General features: G+C 54.2%; 7 protein-coding genes across 7 annotated transcripts; 3 read left to right on the forward strand and 4 right to left on the reverse strand.

The window, feature by feature from the left end:
• Positions 1-398: 398 nt before the first annotated feature.
• Positions 399-650, forward strand: CORC01_01345 (uncharacterized protein; the record flags this gene model as incomplete). Its single annotated transcript, XM_022613001.1, has 1 exon — positions 399-650. The coding sequence occupies one exon, from the start codon at positions 399-401 to the stop codon at positions 648-650; it is 252 nt and encodes an 83-aa protein (XP_022480429.1).
• A 759-nt stretch (positions 651-1,409) lies between these two features.
• CORC01_01346 (uncharacterized protein) lies at positions 1,410-1,610 on the reverse strand (the record flags this gene model as incomplete). The annotated part of the gene is made up of 1 exon (XM_022613002.1): positions 1,410-1,610. The coding sequence occupies one exon, from the start codon at positions 1,608-1,610 to the stop codon at positions 1,410-1,412; it is 201 nt and encodes a 66-aa protein (XP_022480430.1).
• Positions 1,611-2,423: 813 nt separating this feature from the next.
• CORC01_01347 (uncharacterized protein) lies at positions 2,424-3,238 on the reverse strand (the record flags this gene model as incomplete). The annotated part of the gene is made up of 2 exons (XM_022613003.1): positions 2,424-3,094; positions 3,145-3,238. The coding sequence occupies 2 exons, from the start codon at positions 3,236-3,238 to the stop codon at positions 2,424-2,426; spliced, it is 765 nt and encodes a 254-aa protein (XP_022480431.1).
• Positions 3,239-5,604: 2,366 nt separating this feature from the next.
• CORC01_01348 (mating type protein mat1-2-1) lies at positions 5,605-6,409 on the forward strand (the record flags this gene model as incomplete). Its single annotated transcript, XM_022613004.1, has 3 exons — positions 5,605-5,801; positions 5,871-6,184; positions 6,237-6,409. The coding sequence occupies 3 exons, from the start codon at positions 5,605-5,607 to the stop codon at positions 6,407-6,409; spliced, it is 684 nt and encodes a 227-aa protein (XP_022480432.1).
• Positions 6,410-7,176: 767 nt separating this feature from the next.
• CORC01_01349 (DNA lyase) lies at positions 7,177-9,557 on the reverse strand (the record flags this gene model as incomplete). The annotated part of the gene is made up of 4 exons (XM_022613005.1): positions 7,177-7,328; positions 7,439-9,133; positions 9,196-9,328; positions 9,555-9,557. The coding sequence occupies 4 exons, from the start codon at positions 9,555-9,557 to the stop codon at positions 7,177-7,179; spliced, it is 1,983 nt and encodes a 660-aa protein (XP_022480433.1).
• Positions 9,558-10,422: 865 nt separating this feature from the next.
• On the forward strand, positions 10,423-11,289 carry CORC01_01350 (cytochrome c oxidase subunit VIa; the record flags this gene model as incomplete). Its single annotated transcript, XM_022613006.1, has 4 exons — positions 10,423-10,570; positions 10,727-10,751; positions 10,975-11,142; positions 11,247-11,289. 4 exons carry the CDS (start codon positions 10,423-10,425, stop codon positions 11,287-11,289), a joined length of 384 nt encoding a protein of 127 aa, XP_022480434.1.
• A 240-nt stretch (positions 11,290-11,529) lies between these two features.
• On the reverse strand, positions 11,530-14,011 carry CORC01_01351 (anaphase-promoting complex protein; the record flags this gene model as incomplete). The annotated part of the gene is made up of 3 exons (XM_022613007.1): positions 11,530-13,027; positions 13,077-13,170; positions 13,219-14,011. 3 exons carry the CDS (start codon positions 14,009-14,011, stop codon positions 11,530-11,532), a joined length of 2,385 nt encoding a protein of 794 aa, XP_022480435.1.
• Positions 14,012-14,183: the final 172 nt, after the last annotated feature.

Genomic DNA, 14,183 nt, shown 5'->3' on the forward strand with positions numbered 1-14,183 from the left:
CCACTATGACCAGCCGCATTCGTATCGGCAACATTTGCGAGCCAAGGTGCAAACCAGGCAGAAGACAAGAGCTGAACGCCCTTTACCCAGTCAGCTGAGTTGGACTTCCACTAGGGCAGGGTAGCGGAGAGCACATCGGACCATGGTCAGGGCGGGATCTTGGTCTGGTGGTGGGGTCTAAGGGCGCTCCAGTCATACAGCGCATATCTGTCACAAGTCAACGGCGGCCGCCCGTCTTGACTAGGATAAGCAGCATAGTATCAAGTGCCGGGTTCATGACAGTTGGGGGCCGTCGATGTGGCTTTCGGTAGGACTGTCAACGCTGACCCTGAGTGTGATCCTTCGGATTGAAACCAGGCGCCGCTAGCTGGTCATAAACGTCTCGCGGAAGTTGTCGGATGTTGCTTGGTGGGTTCCAGGCGACTCCGTTCATATTTCCTCCCTCCTTATCTGCGAATAGCTTCCAGGTGTTTTCCTCGTGGGTGATGTTAATAGTCGTCATGGCGGCGACCACGGCGTGTGACTCTTTGCAGATCCCGGGGTCTTCATGTCTGTCCGAGGCGGTGACGGTCTCTATCTATCAAGGCTTACAGTTTGCTGATCACTGTGTCAAATTTGGGCGCATGGGTGAGTTGGAGGAAACAGAATGAGCCAAGTGCATATCTTGGAAGTATCAGCCGACATTTGCTGTCTATGGTTTCGCTCTACTCGACAGATGATGTCGGTGAGTGATGTGGCTCACCCTGCTGCGATCAAATTAAAAATAAACGACACACACTGCGATTGATCTGAGGGAGGGTAGACCCGTGAATGACTCCGACTACCTCCCCCGTTGCCGGGGCTGTGGCTGCAGACTGCGGGATGTCACAAGTCAGGGCAGGTGGGGGACGTGTACAGATGCCACCAAGTGCCTGGATTCCGATGGAGAAGGCTAGACTAGTGACCATGTCTATTTCCATTCCTTTGCTCCCATCCGTGAAGACAAAGCTTGGAAGACAGAGAGAAAGAAGGGGGAACAGGGAAGAGGCTAGCAAGGACGCAATCAAATTTAGCATCTCAGGCCAGCATGTGTCGCATGAAGCGAAGGCAGGGATGAACTACAACACTGCGATGATGCAGACTGAGGGGGACGCCCACACATCTCGAGTCCGAGGTGGTGGTTTGACCAAAAGGACCCGGTCAACCGACGCCCTCCCCCACTTCCAGCGGAGCGCAGCCTTCTCCCTTCCCCAACATCATTGGTGTTGCAGGAAGCCCGGCTTCATCAGAGTGCCAGATCCAGGCGTCGATCTCGACCAATGCGGAGAGATGTTTGCTGGCGCGGCTATGGGATTGGTGGCTTTGCTCTTGCGGTCAGGTTGTCCTGCATTGAAGTTGGAGGGAGGTGCCCACCGTACCAGGGTCGAGTCTCAATACGAGAAGCGTGGCAGGTGTGGGTGGCTGTTCCCCGATTTTTTGGGGGCTATGTTCTTCTTCTTCTTCTTCTTCTTCTTCTTCTTCTTCTTCTTCTTCTTCTTCTTCTTCTTCTTCTTCTTCTTCTTCTTCTTCTTCTCCTTCTCCCTCCTTGTTCCGTAGCGATATGGTGATGTTTTGCGATACCTCTCGCGCATATTTGATAGGTGAGACAGCAGATTGAGATTTGGGGAAAGAAATGGGGCCCAAAGTTCCTACCAAAGATGGGACGATCTGTGCGTCTTTGGACAGGGGATCCATGTCCACGACCCGCTGAGGCTGAACCAATAGGGTTTAGTCTGGTTGCTAATCTCGACGACCCTCGTCTAACCCCCCAATCATGCAGCAATTCACCAACGTTTGCTCCTTCTTGCATCTCTCGGTAACCAATCACAAATGTCTACCTGAAAGTCACTGTTGGAACGTCAAGGTTTCTTTGTTGTTTGCTCTCTCTCTGCCAGGATCACATGGCTCTGGTTTGCTCCGGGTCGTCTTCATTGGCGTGGACGGCCATCGAGCCTCTGCATAATCTGACAGGGGCGGACTCGTGAAGGGTGCGTGAGTACTCTGAAATTTTTTTGGACCCAATGCTTCATGCCTCTTCCCTGATTCTTGATCCGCACGCCTACCACGTAACCTAATGTAAGCCAGCCACGTGAAATGATTGCAAATGACGCGAGAAAAGGTAAGGCGATCACCAATCCCTACCTCCACTCTCCACCGCCTTTCCATCGGTAGGCTGTAGATCCCTTGGGAGGCGGTCAAACCATTGCTGAAGACCAGCAGCTTTTTTGATTCGGCCCTTACAGTTTCAGAAGAATGAAGAATCGATCGTTTGCCCATCCTACCCTTGACTCCATGATGGTAGCCCCATTGCAGAAAATGGCCCCCAACTTCCGACGTTGGCTGTCTCCAATTTGCCACATTTGCTTGAACCGAAACTAGAAGAAAAAAATACATGAGATGACTTCTCATCTTTCTTTTTTTGCCAAGATAGCATCATCCCCCACGTCATCCCGGTTGCTTCTCATGTGGGCCCCACCATATTCGTAGTTTGCGTCGTGTCTCTGGCAAAAATCCTCGTCGAAGGCCTGTTCGTCGAGCTGTGACAATATCGGAGGAGAAAGCTTCACAGTGGTGAAAGAGTCGTTTACTGTGAAAGATTCTCCATGGATACCAGCGTTGAACGATTCTTGCGGGGGAAAGAGTCCAAGACCATGGACATTGTCTGGCTCGGAATGACGAAGCGCTTCGTGCGAGTTGCTGTTGAAAGATCCGCTGACGATCAATGAATTCTCCCGGTGTGGGAATTCAATAGTTGCGTTTTCTGATGGGAAGCTGATGATGTTTGAACCATGTGCCGACGTCCGCATCATTCCTCCGTCTTTTCCCACGGGACTTGCGCCCTGTGCCGTGATTGACGAATACGCGGGTGGACTACCAAGGAGGGCAGCATCGCCTTGCGAAAACCCACCAGCTTCGATGTCGAAATCGATGTGCTGTTGATCGGTAACCTGGACATCTAATGCCGTCGGTTGGTAATTATTGTGCTCCGATAGTAGAGCATTATCGAGATGATGTTGATGCTGACCAATCGCGGTAGCCGCAGTGAGGTGCTCTGTGTTACGTCGGCTCTGACATGCTGATCAAGATCAGCTTTTTACAAATCTTTTTGAAGGTTTTATGACTCACTTGGATCATAGTGATAGACTGTGCAGTGCTCATAGATCTCCTCTTGACTCAGGACTGCGGAGAGGTTGACCAACGGTATTGGCGCTCGCACCATTTGCCCCTGAGCATTTCGCACGCAATAAGCGGCTCGGAATTGGTGAGGCTGACCGAACTCAGAAATGACCCAGTCTCCGTGTGGAAACGTCCCCGAAGACGTAAAAATGTCGAGATCATGACGCGGTAAGACTTCGTTCATTCCTTGCGTTCTCAAAATAACGCGGGATGCCGGCGGTGATGGTTCCTCGTTGTGAGACATCGTGTCTTGAGTGCATAGACGAGTGGTGGTAAAATGTTATGATGGGTAGATAGTAGCGGTAAGCGTGTGTAAGTGGATGTAGGGATGGCGGGGGATCTGATGAACAAAAGAGAAAAGATGGTAGGGGCCTAGCAAGGCTATGAGGTCAAAAAAGCCCACTGGATGTGGCCAGGGTTGAGATGAGAGAAGGAAAAAGAGACAGCAAGAGAATATATGAGCCAGATTGCCGCTTAACCGAATGCAGCACTCGCGATAACATCTGGCAGAGGCTTTTCGGAAGAGGATTGCCCCAAACGCTGAAGTATCTCGGAGACAAGCGTAGCATGAAGATATCAGTCTAAGTCTAAGGTAGTTTACCTTGCCTAGTCGGCTTAGCCTTACTGAGCTAGCAGATTTTGCATAAGGTGGTGCGGCGAGAAAATGTTGAAAAGGTCCTACGAGTCAACTGTTGCCCCGTCATGGATAACTGTTCAATCTTGTCATCAAAACTTCGTAAAGGCAGTTTGGACAGCTGGTACAAATCTGGGGCTGTGATACGTTGGCTTACGAATTGATCAAGATGCAGGAACAAGTCGTTGAGAGCACGGCCGATGTCATACCCCCATCCAGGATCCTGGATTCTCAAGTTGGCCGGCAACCGTTTTGCATCGAGGCCCATCTGACATGTCCCTTGCACTGACCGCCGCGCATCATGCTTTATGCTCTATGTTCAACCGGACCGTTGGTGTTGTTTCCGTCGAAGGGAATTATACGCGAGAAAGGGTGTTGTGTGCGCCGTTGGTTGCTTTCAACCCGTTGGCACAGCCCGCTAAGCGCGCAGCCGACAGGGAGGCAGGTATTCGTCAGCAAACGATCGAGGTGAGCCGTGAACATGATGCTGAGGGTATGATCCAGTCGGCGATCTGATTTGTACAAACATGTACGCCCAAGTAACGTATCATAGAATGCCTCGGCCTTTTTAGACCCTTCAGGGTTCGATTCCGGGGCGGCTCCAGCGTCATGGTATTCGCGCACGGCTGGAAGATGCCCAGCGCGGGGAGGACACAAAACGGTCGCTCATGACTTTTGTTGTAAGTCAGCAGCAACTCAAGCATATCAGAGAAGAGGGACTGTTCTTGAACAGGGACTGCCGTAGGCGTCTGAGCAGTAAGCCAAGGCAGTGGTAGCGGAGGGAGGCTGCAGCTGGCAGTGCCGAGGACGGATGAACACAGAGATTCGCCAAGGAGCCTTCGGTGGCCGTTGACAAGGTTGATGGCAGCCGGTGGCTTGCCGCGTGGGCTTGCAATGAGTTAAGGTAAGCCCAACTTCTGTATCTCAAGCCAGGTCGAGATACCTGCATCTTCGAGCCGTGATCCAGACCACTCTTGTACCTGAGGTGAGCCTCGTGGGTAGGTAGGTAGGTACCTTCCATGCTTGAACAGAGAGAGAGAGAGGCGTCTCGCGAGTCACAAGTGTGAACAGTGTGAGAAATGCCTTGTACCAAACCGGGGTCCGGTCGGGGAGGTGCCCGTCTCCAAACCCAAGGTACCTAAGATAGGTAAGGTAGGCAGGCACATTGGTGAGGTAAGGTGGGTAAGTAAGGTAAGTAAGGTAAGGACCTAGGTTACCTTGGCTTCGTTATTCTCACACACGCCACCCCTCCTGCGCAAGGTAGAAAGACAACCCCGGCAAGTCTGGCCAGATCAGGAATGGGAAGCAACCGCCCACCACACTTCCCCCCTGCAGCTTCCACCTCCTCACGACATCGTCCCACAGAAAATGCTGGGCTGTCAACACCACAACCAACCGTCCTCGGCCAATACTGCGACTCGTTCGCTTCCTGAGGAGAAGGTGGCGCTTTCTTCCCCAATTTAGGTCCTCTTCCATCCCATGGACTACTCCAGATCCATCCTGGCTTGGACCATGTTGTCTCCCTCAAATCTCTCCCGCAACAAGTCCCGGATTGCCCTCCGTTGCCAACCCCATACCCCCATGATCTGATCTCTTATTTATGACCATCAGAGCAGCCAGCTTGAATCAAGATTTCTTCCATCAAAGCCCAGAAATAAGTCACCAGTCTTTCAAACCCTTGGTTGATTTGCTATTCAAAATTCCCAACGAAGAGACGCGCTACAACCCTAAGGGCCATTGACTCGGCATTCTACCTTACACCGCCATTCATCACCATGTCGTTGACATTCAACCCCGGCAACCTCATAGCTCGCAACATTGACCCCACGCAAGTGCACCCCGATATCCTAAGAATTGTGACTGAGATCTTGGACCTTCGCCTCAACACATTCGAGTCCACTATTGCCGTTTCCGCCAGAGACTACTTTGCTTTCGGCGAAGAGGGTCGGCTCTTCATGGCATTGCAGATGGGGTAAGTTTCCACGTCTATTTCTTGCTAATCTCCTGCTATTATCCCATGGGTCTCTAACATTCATGACAGACGTATAGTGGGCCAACCTGTCATGTGGGTCAAGGACGGCATGCATTCCAGCGTCGATAGATGGGTTCTTGGTCCATGCGAGAGATTCATTGCCGGGCCGCACATGATTGTCTCAGTCAACGGTATTGCTGTCGTCGTTCCTCGACCGCCGCCCCAGCTTCTCGAGGAGGCACCTGGTACAACGGCCCAGTTCGTCAACGCTCCTGAACGAAGAGTCAAGATCACTCGGCCGCCCAACGCCTTTATTCTCTATCGTAGCGATTACCAAGCCCAAATCAAGCAGATGAACCCTCAACTCCAGAACAATGATATATGTGAGTACCAAGAGACGAATGCTCCTAAAAATTCTCGCTGACCTCTAAATAGCTGGAATCCTAGGCAAGGCTTGGAATAACGAGTCTCATGAGGTCCGGGAGAGATACAAGGCTCTCGCCAAAGCCTACAAGGAGCGTCATAACAAGATGCACCCCGACTATCGGTACACTCCACGCAAGCCATCCGAGAAGCGTCGTCGCAACCGGAGAAGCACACCAGCCTAATTGACCTCGTCGCCTCATTCTTGAGATGAAGACGAAAGCCCGTATGACAAGAACGCAATTCACCACAGCGTTGCCGCAATGGGTCCTACTATGCTCGGTCTCAACACCTGTGCAAGGAACTTAGCACCTGGAAGTTGCTGTGAGGGATCAACCTCATCTGCTGCTGCACGCTGGGTGTGACGCTTGTCGTCCCTCAAAGCCACACCTTGGCTCGCGCCGATAGAGCCGGAATGCTATCACATATGACTCACTGCCGAGACCTCGGCAAGTGTGCTGCGCTAGGAACTCAACCATACCTACTGGTCAGATGAAATAAAGGAAAATGTCTTTTTCTGCCCTTGGGGCCAACTGATGCCAGCAAGGGCTTCGTGTGAGGCCCTGGACCCGCTCTGCCACAGAGTCTGGAACAATGGTTACCTACTCTACTCAGAAGGATGAGTTGATTCAGGACACACCACCGAAGCGGGGCCGGTGGAGGTATCCTTGCTTCATGAGAAGCAAGGACGAAAGGATCCAGAAGATTCCGTCGTTACTATGCGAGTAGTGGATATCTACCTACATGATGGTGTTGAAATCAGCCCCGCCAACAACGATATAGGGTATTTAGTCTAGTAAAACAATTACGGATTCATTAATATTCATGTCTCATTGCTTCAATCTTTTGTAAGACCGTGGAAGCCGTTCCTTCTCAACAGCAACGGGGACAGCTCGTTTCAGGCCATTCGCTGAGTTCCATATGACTCTTCATTGCCAATCAAGAAGTGCAACTACGATGTCTGAGACTGGCTCTTCTTCCAATCACTGCTCCAGATAAAAGTACCACATCTCCACTCCGTCCCTTTTTCCTTTTCTCCAGATTTCCCCAGAGGGCGGGCGCAGATGAAAAATGACCTGCCTGTATGGATGATCAGCCACGGCCCTCGCTAGTGAGACGAAAGAGAGCAAGGTCGGGGAAGTTCAGGGAGTGTGGTACAGGGTCCTCAATGGACCCATAAATGTTAGAAAGAAGGGTGTTGGGTGGTTACTTACCGCAGTTGACCCCGGGCTTCTTGGTCTGGAAGCTGATGCAAGGCTCCCCGTGCTCGCACTTTGGCACGACCCTCTTGCCCAGGTTGAACTTGGACCAAGACTCCTTGACCTCGATGGGGTCAAAGACCTTTTCCGAGGTCGTCTCACGTGGCTTTGCGGACGAGGAGGGCGCGGCCGTCGAGTGTGGCACCGAGTGTGGCACAGAAGAAGAAAAAGAAGAAACGGGCGGTGAAGAAGAGCCTTTGCCGCCGCCCGCTTCTGATAATCCTGAGAGGGAACCAGTCGGGCCACTACCGCCGCTACCGCCTCCTGGGCCTGCGCCCGTATTCTTCGCGAGGGATGCTTGTGGTTGGTGGGTCCTCGCCGCATCTGCCTCGGCGGGTGAAGCCAGGGTGGGTGGTGGGTGCTTGGGCTTGAAGAAGCCCATGAGGGAGCTTTGGGCCTTACCGCCGTTGGACCTCGAGGAGGAGTCGGATTCGTTGGTTTTCGACTTCTTCAGGGCTCTTTTAGTAGTTGCTGCTGATTCGGCTGGTCGTTTTACGATCGGGTTGGTGTTTTGTGATGAGGGTGTCGGCTTGGTGGTTGCACTGGCGGGGGGTGGCAAGTTTGCAGCAGTGTTCGACTGCATTGATGCCTGGGAGGCGGCGAGTGTCTCTTCGGTCGCCGCCTGCGAGGCTTCAGGATCTTGCGTCTCCTGGTTCACGTCATGATCGTCGTCCTCGGTTGGGAGACTGTGTGACTCGAAGGGAGTCGGTACTATCTTTGCGGCAGGCTTCTTCATGAACATGTCGCGGATGTTGCGCCTTCGGTCGAACTCGGGGATGAGCTTTGCGGATAGGGGAAGCAGGTCCTTGGGTGACCATTCCCTGAGCCGCTTGCCGTCTTGGAACATGCCGTCGGGGTTCATCAAGTCCAGTACGGATGAATCCTTGCCATCTGCTGTGACGACGTCACTCATGACTGCGTAGACAGGGCAGTGGTCAGATCCCATCAGCCCCTCCTGAATGTTGGAATCCGTGAACCAGTCCTTGATACCCGACGAACACAGGATGTAGTCTATCCGGCTGCCGTTGTTCGCCGGGCGTGTATTTCTCTTTGTGTCCCAGCAGGTGAACATGCTCTGCCGGGTAGGGTGGAAGATACGAGTCAAGTCGTGGAGGACAGGCGTCTCTTTTCCTTCGTCGCGATCGCCGGCGACCTGGCCGCCGACGACAAGCTGGTTGATGAACCGTCGGCTCGGCCCTTGCATCCACTCCTCGACCGACATGCCCTCCTTGCGGAGCGTTTCCCTGAGGTTGCAGGTGTCCATCTCCTCGCGGATGACATTGAGGTCGCCCGTCAAGATGACCTGCTTCCCGGCCGCGACAAGGTTCCTCACGCGCGCGTCGAGAGCACTGAGGTAGCCCAACCGGAAGTCGTCACGAGACGAGTCGCGCGTCGCGGGGCTGTAGGTGCCGATGAGGACGAAGGCAGGGAACTCGAGGACGACGCACCGGCCTTCCGAGTCTAGCGTCGCCTCGTCTACTTCGCTGGACAGCTGGCTCGCGCGCGGGTAACCACCGATCTGCTGGTCTTCTGGCAGGTCGCGGAAGCTGATGGAGGAGTTTGGGGTTGGGAGGCTTCCTGTGATGCCCTCCTCGGCGCGGATGGGGCAGCAGGTTGCGTTCCGGGTATATATCGCGACGCCGGAATATCCTGAGGGCGAGATGTCAGAATCCCGCTCCTTGACTCAGAGGATATGACCGCTGCGAGCTCACCTTTCTTGTATTTGGGGAGGCTGAAGAAAACATCCCATCCAGGGACGAGAACCATGTCATCTTTGAGGTCTTTGCGTTGAATTTTGGTCTCCTGCATGACTACAATGTCCGCCTCGAGAGTTTCGAACATTGCCTATGTGCTTTGGTCAGCGACATGTGGAAACTCGGGACTAACGAGGACAACGGACCTGAAATGTTCGTTGTGTGCTCCATGGCTGGTATCCAAATGGATTTCTAGGTAGCGTTAACTGAAGTACACGGATATGCTCACTTGAAGATATCATACCTGATGCCGTTGACTGTGATCCGGTTGTATCAGTGAGCAGGAACGCCTATGCAAGTGTTTGCGAACAACTCACCATTCCATGTCACAATACGCAATCCCATCCTGGCCGATGAGTTGTCTCCTCCTGAAATCACGATGGAAACTGACTAGAAATCACAAATGCCGAGACCACGTCGCTTTCATTCCCATGCCCGAGGTGTCAATGGCAGAGGTGTTGCATCAAAACCAGAGATATTCAGGTGCTATCGTAGCTTCCAATTGGGTGATTGGACGATCAAGGAATCAATTTGACGAGAGTATTTTCTTGAGAACTAGAGGCACGAGAACGTAAGGCACGACGCTACAATCAAACAGTCAGACCCTGGTCGACGCGACGTAGCTGCCGTCATTGAAGTGGTGAACGCGACGGTCTGCGCGCTGTCTCGTGATTACTGAGACACGTGACCAAGTACCGCATCTGCAAGTATGCTGGAACTTCATGGGCATGAAATACTCCTCCTCTTCTCATTGGAACCTTTTCCATTTAAAGTATTGCTTCCTACACTTTTGTCACCTTTTTCTGGGCCATATTCAATTGTTCATCCGACCCAAAGAACTTGAGGAGTCTACCTTGTTAAGCGTGGCAAGGCAGGTCCTGTGCTGCTTGAGACGTTGGTCGGGGTACGTACTCAAGACAGGCCCTCCCTTCCTGTTTTCTCCGCAAATGACCTGACATCATTTAGTCATCCCCGAAGAACATTGTGCAGCCTAAAATCCCAGGCACTACACGGCCGTGACCGTTCCCGCTAACCGAGCTCTGCTCGACTCTGGAATACCGGAGGAGTCCAAAATGACCTGATCCCCGACCCCGACTTCACAAACCCTCGAAATCCACCACCACCACCAACGCCCATCCGGCCGAACGAAGAACGACACCCTCTCCCCTCTAACGATACATAAAGATGCAGCGTCAGCTCCTCTCCGCCGCCGCCCGCGCCGCTCGCGCCCCGGCCGTCCGCTCCACCGTCCAGCGCCGCTTTGCCAGCACCACCGAGAACGCCTTCATCAAGGAGCGCGAGGCTGCCAAGCACCATGCCGAGGGCACCACCGGTTCGTCTCACTGCCCCTTCCCCCCGGATTCTTGCCTCGCTGCCGTTGGTGCTCTGTTCGAGTCCCGAAGCACCAATTGATCTCAATTGGCTCCCGGGCGGAGAAGGGAGGGCCTGATATATCTGGAAAAACACGAATTGCTAACCTATTGACTAGCCCTCTGGCGCAAGATCTCAATCTAGTATGCACACAACCCTCCACGACCTCCATTGAATACTGTCCGAACACCGAATCTACCGTCCCGTGCGATATCTGCCCAAGAATCTGAGCCCATGTCGCTCTGCGAAGTGTCACAGAGCAATCGACACAAGAGCGCGGGATTTGAGTCGGGAACTGCTCGGGAGGAGACTTGGACTCTTATCAGGAGAGCGCAAACGCTGACCCATGATTTTCACTTTCCACAGTGCCTGCATCCCCGCCCTTGGCCTCGCCGCCGCCAACGCCTACGTCCTCTGGAACGAGCACTGGGAGCACTGGAGCCACTTGCCCCCTCTGGAGGAGCGCGTCGAGTATTCTTACCAGAACATCCGCACCAAGAACTACCAGTGGGGCAACGGCGACAAGACCGTCTTGTATGTTTTGCTATCATCATTTCGAATCCCCCCCAAAAAGAAAAACCCTTGAGCGCGGGGTGATTACGGAGTGAACTCGCAGGAGAGACTAACACTCACAACAGCTGGAACGACAACGTCAACTACCACAACCCCGACAAGGCTTAAAGCCGTCCGTGTGAATTTGATATCGCTGATTCAGGAGACGAAGGAGCGATCCATAGACTCGGGGACACGCCTGCGGAAGGGTAGACTATCCTGTACATTTTCCCTATGTCACAGCAATGAAGAGATGCGGCTTTCTTAAAAACATCCGAGTGTCACCGCGGTATTTATTACTACCTTGTGCTACGTGAATCACCGTCTTCATTCGTATCCCTCCCGACTATCACCAGGCTTCCAAACATGTCATAATGCAAGTGCTGCCGCCTCCTTGCGTAAAGCTACATACGCAGCAGCGTAATCCGCCGCAAGTACCTTATCCCCCGCGACCTCCATAATGGTCGCCTTCTTCGCCATCATCTCGCACTGCCTCGTGATGTCCTCGATGCTCGAGTAATGATCAAACGCCTTCTGTATGGCACCCGTAGCCCGGGTCAGGTACTCCCGCCTCTTGGCGGACTGCGGCGCCATCTTCCCCGCGCTACCCATATTGGCGTCCGCCAGGTACGAGTACAGCTGCCCGCTCAGCGCGGCGGAATCGCACTCGAGGCTCCGCGGCAGGATGGCCGTGAGAAGCTGTGTAGAGGCCTCGAATTCCCCAAGCGACGACAGGATGTTGGCGATGGCGCCGATGGCTTGCCACAGACAGGAGACTAGCCTCGCCCGCCAGGCCATGCTGGCCGCGCGCATCGCAATCGTGAAGCCCCGCTGCGGCCGCCCACACTTGTCGTACAGGTGGACCTTGATCAGCATGAGCCTCACGCGGAGCGAAATGTCTCTCTTATCGTCGCGTATCGCCGCCAGCATATCTTCGACCTTGGTGAAGGCCGCCTGCAGGTCGCCCCGCCGCGTGAGGCAGTCGATGTGGAGGAAATCGACGACAAAGGCCATGTCCGGTTCCAAGTCGTCCTTTTTGGACTGCAAAAGCTGCGAGAGCAGCTGTTCTGCGCCGTCGAGGTTGTTGTGGTGCAAGTCCCGCTTCAGCTTGATGATGCCGCGGTACTTGTACCAGTACTGGCTGGGCTTCCACGACCGAAGGGAATTCTCGTCGAGAGCCTCCAATTTCTGGAGTGCCTCATCGAATTTGCCCCTCGCCGCGAGCTGTGACGCCAGGCGCGATGTGACTTTGAGCTCGTCGTCAAAGATGGAATGCCTCGCGTGACAGCGAAGGAAAATCTCACAATCCATGGCCGAGAGCTGCGACAGCCCCAGCCTATCCCACAGGGCGATGAGGATGGACAGCTGGGCGCCAAACATATTCTTCATGTTCCGCTCGACGATGAGGTGGGAGCTGCGGACCACGAGCTCGACGGACGTCGCCACACTCTCGCCATTTGCCAGGCCGAGCTTCGCTTCGCTAAGCAGCACCGACGCCCACAACGTCCACATGCCCGTCTCCTTCGCCTTGACCCGGAGGTAGGAAAGACTCTCCTTGGCCGTGCCCAGCAGGCTGTCGGCCTCCAGATCCCTGACCAGGTCCGGGTGCGCTCTTCCAAAGTGGAAGAGCCAGCTGAGTGCAAAATTGAGACACGTCATGTCGCGGTTCTCGCGGGCCGTGGAGACGGTTTCAAGCATGGTGGCAACAGCTTCTCTGTAGCAGCCAAAGTCTGCTTGCAAAACAGCTAGGTTCATCAAGGCGTATTGGTAGAAGAGCCTGTCTCGGTTCTGCATCGTGTAATCAAAGTATTGGTGCAGGAAATCGAATGCCGTGGGATAATCGCCTGATCTCCAGGCATCAAGGAAACTGCGCATTGTCAAAATAATATTCGCGAACAATGATCAGGGGGGTATACCTTAGGTAATGCCTCAAGCTAGGCACAAGAAAACTATCGCCGAGGAGGTCATGGAACTGGTTCCGGAGCTCCAATGGTATCCGGTTACCGAATTCTTCTCCTGTCAGCATTGAATCCTGAGTTTATCGAGCAGTTTACTCACTTTGCATCTGCTCGATCTGGAACTCGAGCAAAAGCTCAATGTCATCTGTGCTCACCGGCACAGCGGCGGGAGTGCCGTTCCTCACCATGTCGCCATAGACAACAGACGTGAGCGCCGCAACGCCCTCCAAGTCCCACTCCGACTGCTCGCCCGTCATGAGAACATTGTCGAAGCTAAGCCGGCCAAAGGAAGGGTTCCTCTTCCGGAGGTAACCCGCCGTGGGCTGCCGATACTGCACAAAATCCGTCCAGAGCTGCGTCGCGTCGTGGAATAGAAGCCTCGTGAACTCGAGCTGGCACCTCCGCACGAATTGACCCAGCGGCGAGTTCCGCGAGAGCGTGATACCCGGCTTCTGCTGCTGCTCCTGCAACAGCTGCGCGGCGATGGCTTCGTCGCCGCCCGCCGCCCGCCGCAGCTCCTCCTTCGTCTTGGCCAGGCACTGCGACTGGCGCGCGAAGAAGTCGTGGAGGAGGTCGAGGGAGTTGATGCCCCATAGCTTGGCGAGGAACGTGTCCCAGAGCTTCCGCCCCGGCAGGCCGACGACCACGGCGTGGGCGCTCAACAGCTTTTCAAAGTCCTTGATGCCGATGACGAGGCTGACAGTGCTCTCGGCCTTTCTCCAGCGCGTGTCCTTGCTGGCGGTGTTGGTGAAGCTCTGGGGATCGGGGTCGAGGAGGTGTGATGTGATGAAGGAGAGCACGGGGATAATGGCCGTGGCAGGGACATGTTCGTCCGTGTACAGCTCAATGAGGGCGAGGAGGCCAATCTTGGCAGGCGTGAGATATCGCGCCATTATCGATTGTGCTTCCGAATAACGCGGAGCCTCGTCAGATTTTATTCCCAGAAATTCGGCTTGCTCGGAAGCTCATCGGATGACGAGGATGGTGAAGCCGTAAACGTCGCAGTGGACCATGTCATTGGGTGCCAAGTGCAGGTGAAGCGGCACGGCGCGTCGCGCCTGCGTG

This window comes from Colletotrichum orchidophilum (assembly GCF_001831195.1).
Source record: "Colletotrichum orchidophilum strain IMI 309357 chromosome Unknown Scaffold_7.1, whole genome shotgun sequence".
Classification (NCBI taxonomy): domain Eukaryota; kingdom Fungi; phylum Ascomycota; class Sordariomycetes; order Glomerellales; family Glomerellaceae; genus Colletotrichum; species Colletotrichum orchidophilum.